The 20085-nt window shown below is 36.6% G+C and overlaps 1 protein-coding gene across 17 annotated transcripts in view; it reads right to left on the bottom strand.

Annotated features, from left to right (window-relative positions):
• The window catches only part of RIC8B (RIC8 guanine nucleotide exchange factor B), a 112959-nt gene that overhangs the window by 54986 nt on the left and 37888 nt on the right, over positions 1 to 20085 (bottom strand). For all 17 annotated transcript variants that reach the window (XR_013522078.1, XR_013522077.1, XR_008473957.2 and 14 more), the window contains 2 exons: positions 12957 to 13565; positions 4324 to 4418 (listed from right to left, as the gene is read on the bottom strand). Coding sequence is in view for 7 of the 17 variants with exons in the window: in XM_009004538.5 (XP_009002786.1) it covers positions 4324 to 4418; positions 12957 to 13565 (704 nt within the window). In the remaining 10 variants the exon portion in view is untranslated. The remainder of the gene's footprint in view (positions 1 to 4323; positions 4419 to 12956; positions 13566 to 20085) is intronic.

Here is a 20085-nt window from a genome sequence, read left to right as displayed (position 1 = left end):
ACTGGGTTAAAGAGGAGAAACATTTCCCACACGATTCTACAGAGCATAAATACTTAAACAATGATCTCCCATCAACCCTGCTGCCAAAAAGTTTTCTCTTAAAAGACCAAGAGGAGCCATGACAAGATTTAAAGTAGACATTTGCTTCTGAAAAACACCTCTGCGTGCAGGGGAGAAGATGGACCCATCTAAATGAATAAATGAAAGAGTTATGGAGATGAATGGTGGTGATGGTTGCACAACATTATAAATAGAACCACTAAACTGTACATTTAAAAGATGGCAAATTTTATAACTGTATTTTACCACTATTAAAAAAACACTGAGAGAAAAGAGTCTGCCATGTTTAAGACATTATATTTAGCATTGAAATAAGGTGTTATTAGGTACTGTATTATGTACTATATTGTCCCTTTCAATATGTGAGACAAAATGAGTTAATCTAAACAAAGAAAATAACAAAAAGCTTTGTAAATACCAATGTACTCAGTGAGAATAAGAAAACGAGATTGAGAGCCTAAAATAAATTAAATCAAATCTGGTCTTCCCCTCTTCTCATCAGCATACAAGCCATCCTGATTTTGTCCCTTCTGTCCAAAATAAAATAAAACCACAACCACATGCAAACTCTTTTGAGCTAAGTGTTTATACAGAAGCTTATTGATTATGAACTGGAGTGCTAAAAATACTTTCAGGCACATAGAGATGAACAGAATTAGAACATCCTTCAATGGAGAAAAAAGATGGATCATACCAATAACCTACCTGTTACCACCAAGCATAGACAAAAGGAAAGAGAATAGATTTTTAAAACCATCTAAAATGCTGAGTAGTGGAAATGAAGGTCAAGGTCTGCTGTCTTTGCACGCTAACACATTTCATCTCTATGTCCATGTCCTCTTGACTTCTCTGAAAAAATGGCACTGTCTTACAAAGACAGCATATCAGAAAAAGCTGCCAGGCTATTTTTTTTTTTTTTTTTTGGAGATGAGTCTCAGTCTTTGCCCAGGCTGGAGTGCAGTGGCCCCATCTCAGGTCACTGTAACCTCTGCCTTAAGGGTTCAAGCAATTTTCCTGCCTTAGCCTCCTGAGTAGCTGGGACTACAGGTACCTGCCACCATGCCCGGCTAATTTTTGTATTTTTAGTAGAGATGGGTTTAACCATATTTGCCAGGCTTGTCCTGAACTCCTGACTTCACGATCCGCCCGCCTCGGCCTCCCAAAGTGCTGTGATTACAGGCATGAGCCACTGCGCCCAGCCCAGGCTATTTTTTTAAACTTACTTTTCTCCTAAAGCACCTTTACAGGCTCCTAACATGCATTTATCATAGAACTTAATCTGGCTTCAGAAACACTTGGATTAAAAAAAAAAAAGATTTCTTTACATGATCACAGGATAAACATAGGCATACATTACTAAACAGCATATCAAAATCAACAAACAACTTTTAAAGAAAGATTTAAAATAATGAAATATTCTAAAAGCCAGTATGTTTATCATAATACTAATAGAAGTAGCATATCATAATACTAATAGAAGTAGCACATCAGTGGCACAGTGGCAGTGGTGGTGGCAGTGGCAGCAAGTGCCATTTACTGTTTTCTCATTGCCAGGAAGGGGTGCTTTATGAACCTCTCATTTAATCATCATCACAATTCTTTGGGTTTGATGATAATGCAGAACCATATACTATACTATCTAGGGTAACCTGTTTCAAAATAACTTTTAAAAATGGAATTTGAGATGTTACTTCACTACAGAAGAACAGAATTTAGCAAATGAGACAATTCCAGTAAGCTTCCTAAAATAGCACTTTGAGGTTAGTGCAGTTTTCACTGTATTTAAATGGATTAGCCTAGAGTCATTACTGCTCAAAATGATACTAATCACTCTAATTCTGATTACAGGAACATGCAAGGCCATTCTAGATAAACTGTTAAGTCAACAGCAACCTCAATCTCCCAGGAAAGCCTGTGAGAAATACTCATAAATCCTGTCTGTGGCTCTAGGGATACTTCTTATTTATAGTGAAGTTAATAGGTTTTTATCTAAGTAACTTTTAAGATAAAAGCAAATTTAAAGAAAAAAAGCAAGCATCTTAAGAAAAATTTTAAATCTGATTACATTTTAAAAAATTTTATTTTAAAAACCTCTATTATATAGTTTTGCTCTCTTTCAACAAATACTGTGTACTCTGTTAAGGTATTAAATTCATTACTCAGAGAAAGCTTTGGCAATGTATTTGTCACTGATATAGCCATTTCCTTTGCTTTCCTTTCACATCCTTGTTTGATGATTTAATTTGTGATATCTGATTTCTTTAAAAAAAATCAATCTACTCTTGGGCTTATAAGCCATTTTCTTTTAGTTTTAGTGTCTAAATTTTTAGCGTCTCTTAATTACAAAAAAAATTACAGTGGGTCAAAATGCTTAATAAAATCTTGTTAGGATATGATTCATTGCAGTTAATCTGATTTTTTTTAAAGGTACTGTCTTACGAAAATTAAAGGAATGTTTGATTTGTAGCTACAGAGAAAAATTACACTTTAATCAGGAAGAAAACAATCTTTGGACAGGCTGCATGGCAGGGAGTACACTGAGATAACCTACCAACAGATTCAGTACGATATCAAATAAGTTGCTGATCACAATTAGAATAATGTGAATTTGACTGAAAAATAACAATAAACATGTTTCGTTTTACCCTCTGTGTTTCTCTAAAGTTTTACTTAAGCTGTATTTTGGAAAACTGAATATTTTAAGTGTTCAAAAGGTAATTTCTACTATTAAGAACAAACATTTCTACTACTAAGAATATTTATTATGTTGAATTCATTGTAGAGTTAATGCCAAAGTAATTTGTTTGCAGATATGAATTTATTTGAATTGTTTAAAATGCCACTTTCATTCATAGAGAATAAAGCACCATGAGTATCATGATGAAGTCAGAACTCTTGTTATTATAAATCTAATCCAGAATGGAGAGAGAACTGGAAAAATGCATTAATTCTTACTCAGTTGTTCTCCAAGTACAATAAATTTTTACAGCAGTCCATTAATAGTTCTAACAGACACATCATAAAATTTGAACTATTTTATTTGAGACAGGGTCTCACTTTGTCACCAAGGCTGGAGTGCAGTCGTCCAATCTCAGCTCATGGCAACCTTTGCCTCCTGAGGTTCAAGATATTCTCCCACCTCAGCCTCCCAAGTAGCTGGGACCACAGATGTGCACCACCACAACTGGCTAATTTTTGTACTTTTAGTAGAGATAGGGTTTTGCCATGTTGCCCAGGCTAAGCTCAACTGATCTACACGCCTCAGCCTCCCAAAGTTCTAGAAGGCATGAGCCATGGCACCCAGCTGAACTATTTTTTATTGATTGGTTGACTGACTGACTGATTGAGACAGAGTCTCACTCTGTTGCTGAGGCTGCAGTTCAGTGGTACGACCTTGGCTCACCGCAACCTCCATCTCCTGGGTTCAGTGATTCTCCTGCTCAGCCTTCGGAGTAGCTAGGATTACAGGCATGCACTTTCATGCCCAGCTACTTTTTTTGTATTTTCAGTAGAGGTGGGGTTTCACCATGTTGGTCAGCCTGGTCTCTAATGCCTGACCTCAAGTGATCTACCCACCTTGGCCTCTCAAAGTGCTAGGATTATAGGTGTGAGCCACCATGCCCGGCCTATTTCATGTATTTTAACAGTAGACACTGTGACTTAATTCTTATGTTTTTTTAAAAAAATAAAACTATCATTCCCAAAATATGTACTTTTTGGTAAATACTCTTCAAATAAAATTAGTGAGAGTATTGGTTAAGTGTAGTAATTAAAAGCAGGTTTTAAATCCTAGTTATTTCACGTTAGGGCAGTTATGATCTCAGAGAAATTGCTTTATCATTCTATCCTCAGTTTCCTATCTATTGAAAGGGAAAAATTGCAGAATCTACCTTATAATGTTGGGGTGGTGATTAAAAGAAGTTAATCTTTATAAAGCACTTAGCACAACGCCATAGAATAAGAGTTCAATAAATGTGTACTATGTTTGTTGTTCTGGATAAAACCAAGAACAATAACTATTTGTGACATTTCCAACAAATGCCAAATTCTCCGCTCTTGTTGACCGTCAATATAAGAAAGTCAAAAGGGGCAGAATAAATATTTCTCATTGGGGCATGGTAATGATTTCTGACCTACCAGTTACCTGATTTACTGTAGTATTTTCACTTTCTTGTGTTTACAACAAACAACTGAAATTAGATGCATGAAACCAACAGGAATTGATGACGTCCTTCACTGAGATATCATACAGAGCTTACCCACCTGTGTAGCTCTTCTGTTTTGTCTTCAGTTGGACCTACGATTAGTAAACAATGACGAAGGACAGCTGCCATTACACGAAACTGATGAGAATCACTCTATGGCAAATAAAAAAGAGGAGAGGAAAAATTGGGGGTTGAATGCCTTAACAGAGGGATCTGCTACATTACTACATCTCTCACCCACCCCAAACATTCTTATACCATACACTGTAAATGGTAGAATATCCTACCATTTATATCATGTGCCATTATACCTTCTTTAATTATCTGCATCAAAGTCATATCTTTCTTCTTCCAGATTTTACATAATTAAGAAGACACATGAAATTAGAGATAATTGTGATAGCCTGGATATGCCATATTTCAGGAAGACTCCAACTACCTCAAAAACTACTAAAAAATTATAGAACTTCTTAACACATCACTGATTTCAAGTCCATGTGAAGTGATATATTTTCACAAATTATTCACATATATCCTGTATTTCTACATAGAATTCACATAGCCCTTCTAGGAAGATGTCTCTCACAAAATCTAGCAAGTAACTGGGGTACACTTTCACAACTCTTAATGTGGACAATAATATTTTAAACATAAAATCATGTATAGAGTTGGATGAGAAGAGGGCCTCAGTGGCCTAACTGAAATAAAGGCACTGCACTTAGGGTCATGAGTCTAGATTGTCACTTTAGACAAGTCATATAGTTTCTCTGAGCCTCAGTTTCCCCACATGAATCTCCAAATACTGGAGGGTTCTGTCACGGTTACACAGGATTAAAGAAAATGATATGCATAAAAGTGCTTTAATACTTTCAATAAAACATTTGAAAGTTAGAGAGAAGTAAAACAGAAGAAGGGAACAAAAGGCAAGACTGATAGAGCTGAAACAAATGATAAATAACTGTAGGGGGAAAGGGAAAAAAACAAAGAGGGACTAGTTATGACAGACACTAAAACTGGCAGGGTTGAAAAGAATGTTGTCCCATTCAATATCCATCTCAAACACCTGAATACAAATTCTCTCATATGTCAAACACCCATGTGAAACACATCCATTACTGAACTCTTGATAAGATCATATTTCCCTTGGTTTTAAAAAATTAACTAGGAAATACACTTCCTTTTAAATTAGATTTTCCTTTATTTTAGATAAAATAATCTTTCTCTTTTCATGCTGATGTTGACAGCCTTTTGTGAATCTATCCATTTTGGTCTTTCCATTATTTGCAGCTGCAAACCAAAAATTCTACTTTTTACCTACTTTACCTTTTCCAGTTTTGATAACATCAACTCCTAAATCGTGCCCTATGTCTACAATACCCTCTCTTACTCTAAATCCACTAAATTATCTCCATTTCTCTACTTAGAACAACTACTAAAATCCCTGGTTTATTTGCCTCTGCTCTTTGCATCGCTGATATCGCTGATTCCTTTGTGTACTCCAGGTCGCAGCTAAAGCATCTTCTCAAAGAAGATTCTTCTTTCTCTCATGAAATCATAATTTGTAATTTCACCTTTGTTTACTTGCATATACTTTGTTTCCTCCACTAATCTATTACCTTAATGTGGAAAGAAGGTGTGTGTTTAATAGGTCATAAATGAATTTTAATGAAAATGTTATGTATAATGTACATACAGAAAAGTGTCCAAATCATTAGTGTACAGCTAAATTTTCACAAAATGAGCACAGCCATATAACCAATATAAAAATCATGCAATGCCAAAATGAAGAATCCCAGAATTTTCCCCATATCCCCTTCAAACGACCTTGTTAATGTTACAGGTTAGTATTTTGGTTGTTATTGAACTTTATATGTATGGAATCATAAAACACAGATTCTCGTGTTGGCTTCTGAGATTCATTCACATTCCTCTGTGTAGTTGCAGTGTGTTATTTTTCATGGTTTGAGAGCAGTGCTATTTGAAGTACGTTTGTGTACCACTGCTGGTCCACAGCCTGTTCATCACTGATCTGCAACACCATGAGTACAGAAGGTATGTGTGAACATTTAGAAATTTCTGAGCAGTTTGGCATTGTGTGTAATATTATATTATACAAGAGTTGCATTCTGACAGATATTTAGGAAAAAAAATATGGTACTTCACCACAGATAAGAAAGCACTGCTGAACCTAAGTATAATTAAAAAAAAAAAAAAAAAAAAAAAGAAAGCACTGCTGTATAGTATTTCAATATATAAATATGCCACAATTTACTTGATCTACTCCTGATTGACAGACACTTGAACTGTTTCCAGCATGGGGCTATCTTGAAAAGTGCTGCTGTGAACATACTTTTTACATGTTATTTGATATCTACAGGTATACACGCTAGAGAAGATATGCTGAGTCACAAGTTATATCCATAAGTCAAGCTTTACAAGGTACTGCTAAACTGAAGTACTTTTACCAATTTATACCCCACCCGTTGCTCTAGAGGGGTGCCAATACTTGCTATAGTCAGCCTTTTTAATCACTTATAGTTAGTTATGGTCATTCCCGTGGGCATGTATGATTTCTTATTTGTAGTATGCATTTTTCTGGTGACCAATAAAGTTGAACACCTTTTCATATGTTTATGACTCATTTGGATATCTCTTTTGTGAAGTTCCTGTTTAAGCCCTTTGCTTATTTTTCTACTGGGTTGTCTGATTTTTATTTTTATGGGTTTGTAGGACTTTTTAATGTATTCTGAAGAGAGTCATTGCACATTGGTTCTCCTCCAGTGTCCTGTCTTTTTGCTTCTTTTGATGAACTCACTTTAATGAAGATTGTTTTGTCATTTCTTTCCTTTATGGTTTGATCCTTATTTTGTCCTGTTTTAGAAATCTTTGCTTATTTAAGAAATGTCTGGCTTGCATGAGATAAAGTCATGAAGATACTCTTCACTAAGCTTTATTATTTTACCTTGTATATTTAGGTCTCTTATCCATCTCAAATTAAATTTTTACATATGGTATAATATAGGGATTCAAATTCATTTTTTTCCATATAGCCATACAATTGATAAAGCCCCATTTATTAAAAAGCTTATTCTTTCACTATTGCACTTCATTGTTACCTGTATCGTAAGTCCGTTAACTGTGTCAACTCTATTCTATCCCATTAGTCTATGTCTCAATAAATATTTGTTGGATGAGTGCTATCATTTAAGAAGTCTTAACAAAACTTAAACAGTTTTCTACTGTTCGTTATTCTACTGTGTGACCTTCCATAAGCAGTTTAAACTCTCTGATCTTCACTGTTTTCATTTGTCAAATGGGGTTAATGCTACTGTCTCACAAAGATACCAGAAATGAAATGCAATTGTTTTTCATAAAACATTATAAAAACATAGCTTATACAACTGTTTATTAATTGCTTCCTGATTTAGTTTTGCTATTTTCAGGGCATCAATGTTCTGTCCTCCTGAAATGATATCACCTTCAAAGGATGAAAGAAAGAGAGCAAGCAGGCTTGACTGTGATAGTGAAAATCAAAATGAGATAACATTAAAAGACAGAAAAAAAAAAACCTCAGGAAATTCACTGGGATGTTCTTTACATAGCTTTCATCTTAATCACAGATTAAGAAGCTTTCACCTTAATTACAGATTCCACTCCTGTATATGTCCTTCAAAGTCTCTAAAATAATCATGGAACTAACCTCTTTTGTTCCAATGTGACATTCCTAATTAACTTCTATGGACACTGTTTTATTCAGATGGTATCCTTTGACTACTCAAATACTTATACTTCTCTGTTTGCACTTGGTTGTCTGTTTCTAACATGTCTGCTGGTCTGTACTTTCTTACTACGCTGCACTGATATCCTGGAAGCACTGGAGAAGGGAATGTGGTCTAGGGATCCCTAACAGTCCCTAGAATAACATGCTCTATTCCAGCAACAGAGACATTTAGAAAAGTGTTAAAGCAGGAGGAAGATAAGACCATTTCAATCAACTTTTCTAAAACTGACTTCATATCCTGCTAAAGAAATCAACTGGTCTTTTAAAACACAGTGTCTTTCGGAAAGGGAGAGAGAGGCTGATTCCACATGTTGAAATAAGTCTAGCTACATTTCCCACTGAATGGAAAGCAAACTCCAAATTAATCTGCTGATGGCATCAGAAGGCAGGCATGAATTTAACATTGAGGCATGAATCTAAAATGAACAAATTGCACTAATTTGCTAAACCTCAAGAAAAGCCTAGTCATTTTCTATTTTTGGTGAACTGTAAATGCAAGTGGTCATAAAAATAACTAAAACAGTTAAAACCAAAACCAAAAGTTTGTATTTTCTGTAACTGTCAAGATGTGAAATAGGCAAAGATTTAAAAAGTGAAATGCCCAGGGTTTGAAAAGGTGTAAACCAGTAATATTTTTATGAAGGTAAAATTGGCAATATATATAAAAACACCTTTAAACTTTGAAACCCTCTGGGCTTCCAATTTCAGGAACATATCCACAAAGATTTTATAAGAAAAATAATTGGAATTTAAGACAGCAAGCAACTGTAAACAACGTTTAAGTGTCTTCAAAGGGAGATGTGTTAAAACTTGATACATCTTTCCTTTCTTTTTTTTCTGAGACACGGTTACCCAGGCAGGAGTGCAGTGGCACAACCATGCAGCCTTAACCTTCTGGGCTCAAGTGATCCTCCCACGTCAGCCTCCTAAGTAGTTAGGACTATACGCACATGCCACAATGCCTGAATAATTTTTGATGTTTTTTTTATTTTTCTGTAGAGATTAAGTCTCACTATGTTGCCCAGGTTGGTCTCAAACTCCTGGGCTCAAGCCATCTTCCTGCCTCAGCCTTCCAAAGTGTTAGGATTACAGGCATAAGCCACCACTGCACCCAGCCATATTCTTCATTTTCACAGATCTGTTTATACTTATTAGTATGTATTATTTCACAAGAAGGTAGAAGGTGGTTGTCAAAAATTTCTTTTTGGTTGCAGAACCCTTTTTATCCCCAAATTAAATCTTAATTATAACTTATATTTAAAGAAAATCAATAGCAATAGCAAGAACAATTGGTGTTCTTTATTTAAAGTAAGGATGAGGAACCGGGAACACTGTCCACTTACTCCCTGAGGCCACTCATAGGAACCTGATGGCTTAAAGAAATACGTTTTGAAAACCTACTCTTTATAAACTTTTATTGTGAAGAAAAAAGACTAAGATTGTTAAATGATTGCATTTTTGTAAAACTGTACATATATATGTTTGTTTATATATTATACAATGAAGAATAGTTAGAAAGATACACACCAGCCAGGCATGGTGGCTCACGCCTGTAATCCCAGCACTTTGGGAGGCCGAGGCGGGCAGATCACCTGAGGTCAGGAGTTTGAGACCAGCCTGACCAACATGGAGAAACCCAGTCTCTACTAAAACACAAAAGTTAGCCAGGCGTGGTGGTGCATGCCTGAAATCTCAGCTACTCAGGAGGCTGAGGCAGGAGAATCGCTTGAACCCAGGAGACAGAGATTGTCGTGAGCCAAGATCGTGCCATTGCACTCCCTCCAGCCTGGGCAATAAGAGCGAAACTCTTGTCTCAAAAAAAGGAAGACATACACCAAAAGGGAAACAGTGCTTGGTGCAGTAGTTTACATCTGTAATCTCAACTACTTGGGAGGTTGAGGTAGGAAGATTGCTTGAGGCTAGGAGTTGAAGACCAGCCTGAACAACATAGTAAGACCCATGCCTTAAAAGAATAAAAAATAATTTGCCGAAAGTGGTGGTCTGCACCTAGTCCCAGCTACTTAGGAGGACAACTTGAGTCCAAGAGTGTGAAGCTGCAATGAGCTATGATCACATCACTGCATTCCAGTCTATGTGATAGACAAGACTCTGCACTTTGAGAAGCCAAATCCCAGCACTTTGGGAGGCCGAGGTGAGTGGATCACAAGATCAGGAGTTCAAGACCATCTTGGCCAACACGATGAAATCCCATCTCTATTGGGATTACAAATATTGAAAATACAAAAAATAACCAGACGTGCTGACATGGGCCTGTAGTCCCGGCTACTCTAGAGGCTGAGGCAGGAGAATTGCTTGAACCCGAGAGGCAGAGGTTGTAGCGCCACTGCACTGCAGCCTCAGTGACAGAACAAGACTCCGTCTCCCCCCACCACCAAAAAAAGAAAAGGAAAAAAGTGCTTATCTTTGAGTGGTTAGTTCATAGGTAATTTGTATTTCTTATTGTTTATATGTCTTTTTCCTATTCTACAATGAACATATACTATTTTCATAAAAAGGAAAATAATGTTTATTTTAAGAGTTGGATTCTTCCATACAATAAGTTTCCATATCCTTTTATTTTTTTTAAATACTGGCAATTCTTTAGGTGCTTGTCCAATTGAAGTAAACTGTCTTTTGTCTGACAATAAAAAAGATATTAAAATCTAGGTAAATGGACTCTTAGTAGCAAGTTTCTTTGCACCCTGTGAGAGATTTTCTTTATGCTACTTTGTGGGTACCTCAATAGAAAGTACTCTATGTTTTGGTTTCTGTCTTTCCATATACTGTTTAACTTCCATAAAATGTTTATCCTCCAGTTTTTCCAATGACTGAATCATTGTGTTTTCAGATCTTAGTACAGACCTTCAGAAAATTTCTCTTACTAAGTATTATCAATCAATGTGATATTTCTCTCCTACTACTTAACAGAATTTGAATTATATATCTGTTTACTGATTGATTACCTATCTCACCTAAAAAACTGAAGTTCCATGAAGGCAAAGACAATGCCTATTATTTGCCAATATATTACATAATGCTTGGCATACTATCTACCAATTAACTGACTGGATGAATGAATGACTAAATGTTTGCTAAAAGATGAGTCTGGAAACTCATGAAGACATTCTCATCTAACTGAGTTGGCAAGAATCTTATTTTCAATACTATTTAAATTTCTAAGCACTTCAATAGCAGCCAGAGTCACATCTAAATGGGCATATTTTATAATGGCTGTACCAGCTGACTCACAACAGGTATAAGGTAAGAGATACCTGGCTCCAGGATTACTGATCCTTTTCATGTATCTTTTGGGGAATAAATATTCTATAACACAGAATGAGGATTTGCTACTTCAATGTTTTCTAAAGCTTCTTCTAGCTCTGATATTACTTCTAAGTACACTAATGAGAGAGAATCTCAATACACTGATATTTATTACCTGTCATCCATCTCATACATATACTGATGTACAGCCACTGAATTTTAAACTCTTTTTTGTCAGGAATCTGAACAGTGTGAGCTACTATTATGGGTATAAATGAAATAATAGGGGGCTCTAACAATAGCAAAACAACAGTCTCAGAAGTTTAAGGTCTCAAATGGAGAACTTAAAAACCCCAAAACAAACAGCATAAGAAAAATAACCACAGAAGGTACAAAATAAGCATAGAGATATAACAATTTAAATACTTCCAAATATTTGGTTTCAATGCATAAATGGAGCATGTGGGCTGTCCACATCTTTTCTTGCCAAGTCCCAGGAAAAACTGACCATACTACAGTCATCTAAAACAGCTGTTAGGAATGATCTTCAAATATTTGGTTTCAAAATACAGACCTATTTGCACTTTAAAACTCAGATGTCTGCATACTCCCACTATAGCACTGCATTTAGATAATCCTTTTAAAGTAGGTAGCTGACAAAAACAGATCTTTATTCATGGGTGAAAAGTGTTTCAAATGGACACAGCAAAATGTTAGCCTAAATCTTAAAAGTCAATTGTCAGAAAAGACAATTTGCTCTGGCATCAAAATCTCTCTCTCTTTTTACTGGAAGGGCTGAATTCCACCCGCTATTTAAGGCTAAAAAGAGAGTAAATGTGAAATGTTACGCTTCTAGAAGGAAGGAAAAAAGTTTATGTCTATTTCACTTAATTTGTTGACTTCCTTAAACTAAGTTTCCTATTTAGCATATTGTTCTTGCGGGTACTCAAATGTAAACTATCGAATCTGTCTCACTTTGGGTTGCTGGAGGGTTCAAACCGCAGTGAAGGATCTTTGTCTAGAAATAAGTCAAGTGGTTTAAAATAACCTTTCCCATACTCTGATATTATCAGCTTATTTTCTAGAACTTACGGAAGAGCACAGATCTATTTGTGGTCTTACACCTCGGATAGTTATCCAACACTATAGAGAACCCCCCTGGAGACTGGGATGATAGGCATACACAGAGCATCTTCTACACTTCTAAGCAGACACCAATTCTGACTGATCAACTTCAATTGGCTTAACCCGTCTTAGCTTTTCTTTAAGATGGCAGCCACTGAAAATGCCTATACCTTTATCAACCACATTGTTTCGTTTCCCTTCAAATTTTATCATTTAGACCTTATTCCTGAAAGAGGCACTCTTAAAGAGAGAAGTAATAATACAACTGAAAAAACTAACTATATTTGACATCTTACAAAATAGTAGTCCATATTCACCCTATTCTGATAGGTGTTATACAAAAATGGAAAGAGTAAGACTTACAACAGTTAAGAAGTATATCCTGGGTAATACAATCGCTTAATGGGAGAAGTGGGAACTTTTTCCATTTCCCAACTTGCATTCTTCTCTTGCAGGAAACTCTAGGGATGTCCCAGAACAATTAAATTCCAGGTAGATAAAAATAGCCTTCTCTACCTTACCTCTTTATGCACCTTCCAACTGTCTACCGTCACATTGAAGAGAGCTTTGAGGGCCTCAATGGCACAGTCTGTCTCCTGAGGTGAGAGAGGAGGTCCATTATGGTCTATGGCCGATTCATACTCATCGGTCCACTTGATGCTAAAGGCACTTTCCAAGACCTGGGTTAGCAGCGGTAGTCCCTGGAGCTCATAGCGCAATTGTGACCTGATGTCGGTGTGCAAAAGTGACAGAAGGAAGAGTAGGCGCAAGTCAAAGCACTTAATGTCATTGATAAATTTCCGGTCCTTGCACTTTCGCAGGAGGTTACAGAGCTTTGCAGCAAGATTAAGTTCCAGGCTGAGCTGCTGTGCCATCTGACTGTTGAACACTATGTTACACAGACATTTTAATGACTCCACAATAACTGGGAACTCTGACACCTTCTCCAAAGAATCATCCAACTCATTTAGCTTGGCTAGTCGCAGCAGTATCTGCATATTTTCCTTAGTTGTTACAGGAACTAAAACTTTTTTGTCTCTGGAGAGAATGCGGAGTACTTCTAGGCAGGACACTTGACATGTTGTTGGGATGTCCTTTATAAGGACTTTAAATATGCCTTCACAGAGTTTCTGAAAAACAAGAACGAGTAGGCAAAAATCATTATTTGGCTCAAATGATTTAAAGTAGAATGCTTCTCTACCAATGTATTTAACAACAGTTAAAGATCTGGATAGAAAAGGTTTTTTATTATTTTTTTAAATCACAGAATGTTAGAAACTGAAATGTAAGGTGACTGAAAGAGACCTTTTATTTGGTGTACTTCTTTCACTTTACAGATGGAAACTGAGGGCCAGAGAGGTAACTTAACCATGGGACACAGTGAATTCATGGCAGAGTAAGAGCTAGAGTATGAGCTTCCTAGCTTCCAGCCTAATATTCTTTCTATAAAATCAATTATTCTATTTTAAACTGACTAGTTTCAAATGTCTTACATAAGTTTTGTTTTCAGTTGACTTTTTAACATCAGACTAAACATAGTATCAGGATGGAAGGCAATCAGTTTGAATCACAGCTGTTCCCTTCCCAGAAATAAAGATTAACGCCTAAAGAATTGGCTCATATTTGTCCACAGTACAGGTTCTTGCAGAAAGACTTAAAGAAGTATGTATTTCTGTTGAGTTTAAGTTGTGCTATTGCTTCGGAATTTACAGTTCTTTAGCAGTAGTCCCATGTTTCAGAATCCCCAGAACCCCCTTTAGCTAAGAGCTAATAATATTTAATCATCAAATAACCCCAGAGAAGAACTTTTGCTGACAAACTGATTAAAAATTATTCCAGGTGTTAGGTTCCAAATAGAGTTGAATTAGCATATACTATGCCTTCAGCCAATTGCAAAAAGGTGACCCCTCCTGGCAGACAAACTGCAAAAAAGGGTTCCCACTGGGTGGGTAAATTATTAAAAAGCACACATAGCTTGGGAAGCTCAGATTGTGGACAGAATTTTAGCTTTCTTTTGTTCTCTAACAACTACTATTACTAATATAAGATTTTACAAAGTTTCTATTAATCTATCATCAGACTTAACTCTTTAATAAAAAGAGGCTGTCTGTGGGGTCAGACGTTACCATCTTGTCAGGAAACTCTGGCTATGTGCACGTTCTTACAGTGCACATAGTCATCAGCTACAGAAATGCCTATTTTAAATGTAGTCATCCCTTGGTATCTGTGGGGAATTGATTCCAAAACCCCTGCAGATATTAAAATCCACAGATGTTCAAGTCTCATATAAAATGGTACAGTATTTGCATATAACCACCTACGCACATCCTCCTGTATACTTTAAGTCATCACTAGATTATTTACATCTAATACAATATAAATGCTATGTAAATGGTTGTAGTAAGGAATGATGACAGTAAAGTGTGTATGTGTTCAACACAGACGATTGTATTATGTTGTCTAAATAGATGTGGAAAGGAACTTTACCTGATAAGCCAAAATGATTTTCATAACAGTGTCAATTCCATCCCTACCATACCTGGTAATTAGAAAGGACTTTCTTTTAACGTTTTAATATTATTGTTAAAGCACTTTTTTTGAATGAAGTTTGGGGATAGGCGAAAGTATACTGTGCCCATTATTAAAAGTATACAGAACAGGGAAAATTTTCTCCATATTTAGACCTTTCACATTCAAGACAAAGAAATTCATGTGTGGTATATTCCTGGGGTAGAGTCAGGTCACCTTTGTTTCCATACAATTTTATTCCAGAACGAACTACCTACCTTCCTCCTTAAATTGTGAAACGCGTAATAAGGTATTATAAAATATTATATATGTGAATTTGGAGTTCTGTATATCTAATAGCACACAAATATCCTTCTTCCATTCTAAACCAAAAACAACAGCAACAATAAAAGTTTTAAAAATGTATGGGCAATATGGCACCTTTCTTCCTAATAACTTCAGACTCAAGAAAGAAAAAGAGCAGAGCATGAAGACAAATTGGAATAGCCACACCTATACATAAACCAAATGGACTGAGAAACTCTAGGACATCAAAGAAATTAAAGGTACCTAAAAAATTTAGTTAATAACTGCTTCATCTAAAAGCTTGTGGAAGATTATCCAGCAAGCGAAGATAAGATCTTTTTGCACAGTTTTAAATTATAGTTGTTCTTGAACATATCATTTCTCACTACAGACCTACCTCATACTATGACTGTTCCGTAGCTTTTCGCTGTATCTCTTAAAAAGCAATACCACTTTTTGGACAATAACTCCTTTTTAAAATTACAATTTTTAGAACCAAAAACACGTGAAATACAATAAAAGTGATATTTAATCAACATATCAATGCTTTACCCAATACAATAATTTCAATTTAAAGATTATCAGGAACAAATTAATAAAAGTGGTTGAAAAGGCAGCATTCTTTATAGCTCCTCTACCTGTTGAATTTGTGTGCTGCTTCTTTGTTTCAAAGGTGCTCTTATATTTCCCCTTTATTTTGCCCTATCGGTACTTTTCTGTGCTGTAATTATTTAAGTTGATTTTACTCTACCTAAAACATGCTCTGCTCTCCTCAAACACCTTTCACAGCTCCCTGCTGCCCACAAAGTGCTGCTGAAATGTGCCCAGTGTCCTCTTTCCTACTGTTGTCTGATACACACAACGCACACACACAGTTTCTTCTTCAGGTGTTCCCAATTGACTCCCAGTCCCAACCATGATACATCCTGAGTCTTTCCTCCACTGTTCCTTCAGCGTGGTATGCCCTGCCACCACATCCACTCATCAAGGATTGCCAAGAACTTTTTAGCAGTTTGCTCCTCAACTGAAACCCTGGAATAGACTCTAATAGTGGTTCTCAAACTTCAAGTTGCCGCATAATTACCTAAAGGACTTTTAAAAAACAGACTGCTGCACCTCATCCCTAGGGTTTCTGATTCAGCAGGTCTGGGATGAGGATCCAGAAATGGGACTTTTAACAAATTCCTAGTAGGTGCCTACTGCTGTTCAGAATCTGCAATGTAAGAACCACTGAACTATGATTAACAATGGCCTGACATAATTTGGATGTTAGGGTCAAGGGATAACTGAGAATACCTGACCAGGTGAACACAGAAAAGCAGGAAGACCTGAACGCCATTAGCACACCTTGACTTCTCCTTCACTGGCATGTGCTAAAGATGCAGAAGGGTGGCAGGGACAGGAATCAGATGTCATTGTCTAGTCACATTACCTTTCTTAACTTAAATGTTAAAAACTGCTAGAGTGTGAGGCACATTACTTGTTTAAGGTCAGCAATCCTGGGCTTGAAATTTGTCCAACCTACCATGGACTCTAAAACCAAATCAGTGTGGTAAACAAGAGCAGAAGTTCTGAATTTAAAATTGTTTGCATCCGAATCTTGGCTCTTCTACTTAACAATTGTGACCTTGGCAAGTTACGTAGTCTCTGGACCTCATTTACTGCAAGGATTAAATGAGATCATGCATGTACAACACTTAACGGCAGTGCCTGGCAAGTGATAAATGTTCAGTACAGGTTATCTGTTACACATTATTATAACGTAAATTGTCAAAGTCCTCAGTTTGGCACTTAAGATCTACTAACCTCCTCTGAGTCTTCTCTCACACTATTTTTATCAAATTTTCCTCTTTAGCTATATTCCTTTCGAAATTATCTCACATTAGCTTTTTTGCTTTCTTACTGCCTCCCTCTACATGTCAGTGCTTTTCCTTTTCTATTTAAGTTTTAGCCATTCTTGAAGGCTAAGCTTAAAATCCACTTTCAACATAAAATTTTCTCTAACCACTTCAGCCCTCAACATTCTTCCTTTCTAAAGGATACCTAAACCACAAATTTGTAGCAATCATTTGGTGCTTAGCACATCCATCCTGTTAGTTTTCTTTTTATGAGTTTGCGTCCACTACTAAAAGCTCTCTGAAGGCGAAAAGGACATCTTTTTTACAAGAGAAGAAAATGTATGGTAGTGGCTTTTGAATCATAGACCAGAATTTAATACCTTCTTTGCCACTGTGTGACTTTTTTTTTTTTTTTTTAAACTAACTGTATGATTTAGACACTTCTGAGTCTCTGGTTTTTTGAGACAGAGTCTCGCCGTCACCCAGGCTGGAGTGCAATGGCACACTCTCGGCTCACCACAACCTCCACATCCCAGGTTCAAGCTGTTTTCCTGCCTCAGCCTCCCAAGTAGCTGGGATTACAGGTACGTGCAACCATGCCTGGCTAATTTTGGTGTTTTTTTTTTTTTTTTTTTTTTTTTTTTTTTTTTTTTTTGAGATGGAGTTTCGCTCTTGTTACCCAGGCTGGAGTGCAATGGCGCGATCTCGGCTCGCTGCAACCTCCGCCTCCCGGGTTCAGGCAATTCTCCTGTCTCAACCACCTGAGTAGCTGGTATTACAGGCATGTGCCACCATGCCCAGCTAATTTTTTGTATTTTTAGTAGAGATGGGGTTTCACCATGCTGACCAGGATGGTCTCGATCTCTTGACCTTGTGAACCACCTGCCTTGGCCTCCCAAAGTGCTGGGATTATAGGTGTGAGCCACCGCGCCCGGCCTAATTTTTGTATTTTTAAGTAGAGTCGGGAGTTTGCCATGTTGGTCAGGCTGGCCTTGTGATCTGCCCGCCTCAGCCTCTCAAAGTGCTGGGATTACAGGCATGAGCCACTGTGCTCAGCTTCAGTTTCTCATTTTTACAAAAATAAGAGTAACATCCATATCTCACAGGGAGGTTATGAAATACACCCTGGGGCATAATAAGCACTCTAATAGTTACTATTATGTTTTATTTCTTCATAATCTTAGTTACTCTTAACAGAGCAACTAAGCAACTAGAACATAATAAGCATCCTCCCTCCAACTCAAATTAAATTAAGAAGTTCCTTAAATCTCAATCATTAGTAGAGGTCTATTAATAATGTCTTGACACTTCTCCTTTCTAAGAAGGAAAGAAAGTAGTAGGCACTATTCTTGTGATTGTACTGGTAGGGTGGTTTACTCCCCTGGGTAAAAGTCTTTTCACAGAACTAGCAGAGGGTACGTACCTTCATGTAAAGTTCTTTTTTCTTAAGAGTTTAAATTACCCATATGTATATGCTCTTTAAAATACAGAATAAAACTGTTTAAAAAAATAGAAAAAAAATCATAATTATATAAGCTGGTATATTTTATATACCGTGGACAGAGGGCTTGATCCTCAGTCAATTTACTTGATTTTCAGTAACGTGATTATTTTAATCCACAGTTATGATCATCATGTGCACACAATTTTGTTTCCTAACTTTTAAATTTAACATAAATAAGCATTTTTCATATTGCTACAGAGTCCTTGTAAAACATAATTTTAAATGGATGCAGTATTAAATTTGACTCCTGTTCTCAATGAATCTCTAGCATGAAATATAGTAGAGTCCAGAAAGAACAATGGGTTTACCATTAAAAGGGATGGCTTCACAATTTTAATAATTATAGCACATGTTAAGTAGCCCTTAATCAAGCTGCTTAGGAACAGAAGTGTTTCACATTTCTTGGGGTTTTGAAATATTTGTATTATACTTGCTTGGTCGAGCACTCCAAATCTAAAATCCTGTAATGAACATTTCCTTTGAGTATCATGTCATCACTCAGAAAGTTCCAAATTGTGTCCTGTCATTTGCAACAACATGGATGGAACTGGAGGACATCATGTTAAGTGAGATAAACTAGGCACAGAAAGACACATTTTGCATGTTCTCACTCATATATGGAAGCTAAAAAAAAACAGTTGATCAAATGGAGATAGTAGAATGATGGCCACCAGCTGGGAAGGGTAGTGGAGGTGGCTGGGGGGTGGATATGGAGGGGTTGATTAAAGGGTACAAAAATACCATTAGACAGAAGGAATAAGATCTAGTGTTCAGTAGCACAGTAGGTCAATTACATTTACCAATAATATTTCAAAAAACTAGAAGAACAGAATTGGAATGTTCCTAACACAAATGTTAAATGTTTGAGAGGATGGATACCCCAATCACCCTGATTTAATCATTACACACTGAATACACGTGTGTCAAAATATCACATGTACCTCACAAATATGTAGAATTATTATGTATCCATAATTTTTTTTTTCAGTTTTGAATTTGGAGATTCAGGTTTGGGGATTCGGGATGCGTAACCTGTAATATTTTTTGCTTATGTGCTTAACAGTTTACAAAACTTTTATGTTTCTCAATCTAAGAAATACTTACTGAGAGCCAAGCGTGGTGGCTCATGCCTGTACTCCCAGCACTTTGGGAGGTTAGGTGGATGGATCACCTGAGGTCAGGAATTTGAGACCAGCCTGACCAGTATGTTGAAACCAGCCTGACCAATAGGTTGACCAATATGTCTCTACTAAAAATACAAAACATTAGCCAGGTGTGGTGGTGTGCAACTGCAGTCCCAGCTATTAGGGAAGCTGACACAGGAGAACTACTTGAACCTGGAAGGCAGAAATGGCAGTGAGCTGAGATTGCGCCACTGCACTCCAGTCTGGGTGACAGAGTGAGAAGAAAGAAAAGAAAGATAAGAAAAAAGGAAGGAAGGAAGAGAAAGAAATGCTTACTGAACACTTACTATACAATTCATTGTTTTTTTCG

This window comes from Callithrix jacchus, chromosome 9, assembly GCF_049354715.1.
Source record: "Callithrix jacchus isolate 240 chromosome 9, calJac240_pri, whole genome shotgun sequence".
Taxonomy (NCBI): Eukaryota; Metazoa; Chordata; class Mammalia; order Primates; family Cebidae; genus Callithrix; species Callithrix jacchus.
The sequence above is the reverse complement of the archived record's forward strand: the minus strand, read 5'-3'. Positions and strand labels throughout refer to the sequence as shown.